Source organism: Trichinella spiralis (genome assembly GCF_000181795.1).
Source record: "Trichinella spiralis strain ISS 195 chromosome Unknown Scfld579, whole genome shotgun sequence".
Classification (NCBI taxonomy): Eukaryota; Metazoa; Nematoda; class Enoplea; order Trichinellida; family Trichinellidae; genus Trichinella; species Trichinella spiralis.
This window is the reverse complement of record NW_003527518.1, coordinates 1-1103: the sequence shown is the minus strand read 5'-3', so window position 1 is coordinate 1103 and position 1103 is coordinate 1. Positions and strand designations below refer to the sequence as shown.

The following is a 1103-nucleotide window of genomic DNA, read 5'->3' as shown; positions in this document are numbered from 1 at the left end:
ACAGCATTACCTAACATCAAACGAATTCGATGTTTCTTCTGATGGCCCTCTGAGTTGAAGTTGACGCAGTGACGTTCATCATTGGCACTAGTGTGGTTTCACTTATCATAAGAGTAAGAAAGATAAATGATTGTATTGCTAGCAGCCTATGTGGAGACAGTCGAGTAGCGCCGGTGTCCGTACAGATCTTTCGAGAGTGCGTTTCCAATGTGATATGACATAAATTAGTTTCAGTTTTTGTTTATAATAGCTGTGGATTACGTCATCCCATGAAGCTTGGACCGTTTGCAACCCGTGTTCACATGGACGGAAAGGCGTTTTCTAGCCGTCCCAGTGTGCCTTTGCTTATCACATTCACCAAGAATGAATTCGATATTGTTTACGGCAGCCATGAAATGCGTTAAACAGGTATGTCGCTGTACATCCCAGAATTTTGTTCTTGATAGCAATTTATGAATTTTTTAGTCCCATTCTATGGCACTCTCGCATTGCGTTTCCTACCGTTCTGTTTTTCCTTGTCACGCAAGGTAAGGAAGAATTGCATTATTTTTTGTAGAAGAATTGTTTTGTATTTAAAGTTTTGGTGCGTAACTGTGAAGACGAGAGCCGCATTTTGAATGATTTCCATCTAATAAATTATTAGATGGAAATCGTTCAAAATGCGTTATTAGGCTGTTATTCAATTGTCTTTTGTCTTCAATTGCTTTTTATAATATGGCCATAATATTCATCTATGAATTTTAGAATCATGGCATGTTTATGTTAAATTCTTCATTAAGAGAAGTAGAGGTAGCGTAAAGTACTGGTAGGTAGCATCAAAATACAGGTAAGTAGAGTCAAAGCGGTTATATTAAAGTGATTGCGTACAGGTAAGTAAGGTAAGTACTGAAGGTAAGTGCGTACGTAGGATGCAGGTGAGTAAAATGAAAAGGCAAGTTGTGCAGGTAAGTATAAAGAAGAATGACATCGTAGGATTAAAGAGCGTAGAGGTAAAGGTAAGTATAAGGCGTCACTCTACGCTGAGTGGAGGGGGTACTGGAAAGCGTAATTAGTGAGGTAAGTAGAGAACATGTAGGGAATTGCAGAAGTTTCGAATAATCCTG

At 38.7% G+C, this 1103-nt stretch overlaps 1 protein-coding gene across 1 annotated transcript; it reads left to right on the top strand.

The window, feature by feature from the left end:
• The first annotated feature begins 148 nt into the window (after positions 1–148).
• On the top strand, positions 149–617 carry Tsp_15072 (hypothetical protein). The gene is made up of 4 exons (XM_003370757.1): positions 149–200; positions 235–399; positions 466–527; positions 579–617. The coding sequence occupies exons 1-4, from the start codon at positions 149–151 to the stop codon at positions 615–617; spliced, it is 318 nt and encodes a 105-aa protein (XP_003370805.1).
• Positions 618–1103: the final 486 nt, after the last annotated feature.

Bases quoted from the DNA above. Each gene is read 5' to 3' on its own strand.
- Tsp_15072 (XM_003370757.1), top strand. From the start codon at position 149: ATGTGGAGACAGTCGAGTAGCGCCGGTGTCCGTACAGATCTTTCGAGA. The intron at 400-465 runs GTTAAACAGGTA...TGAATTTTTTAG, and splicing joins TTACGGCAGCCATGAAATGC to TCCCATTCTATGGCACTCTC. The intron at 528-578 runs GTAAGGAAGAAT...TTGTATTTAAAG, and splicing joins GTTTTTCCTTGTCACGCAAG to TTTTGGTGCGTAACTGTGAA.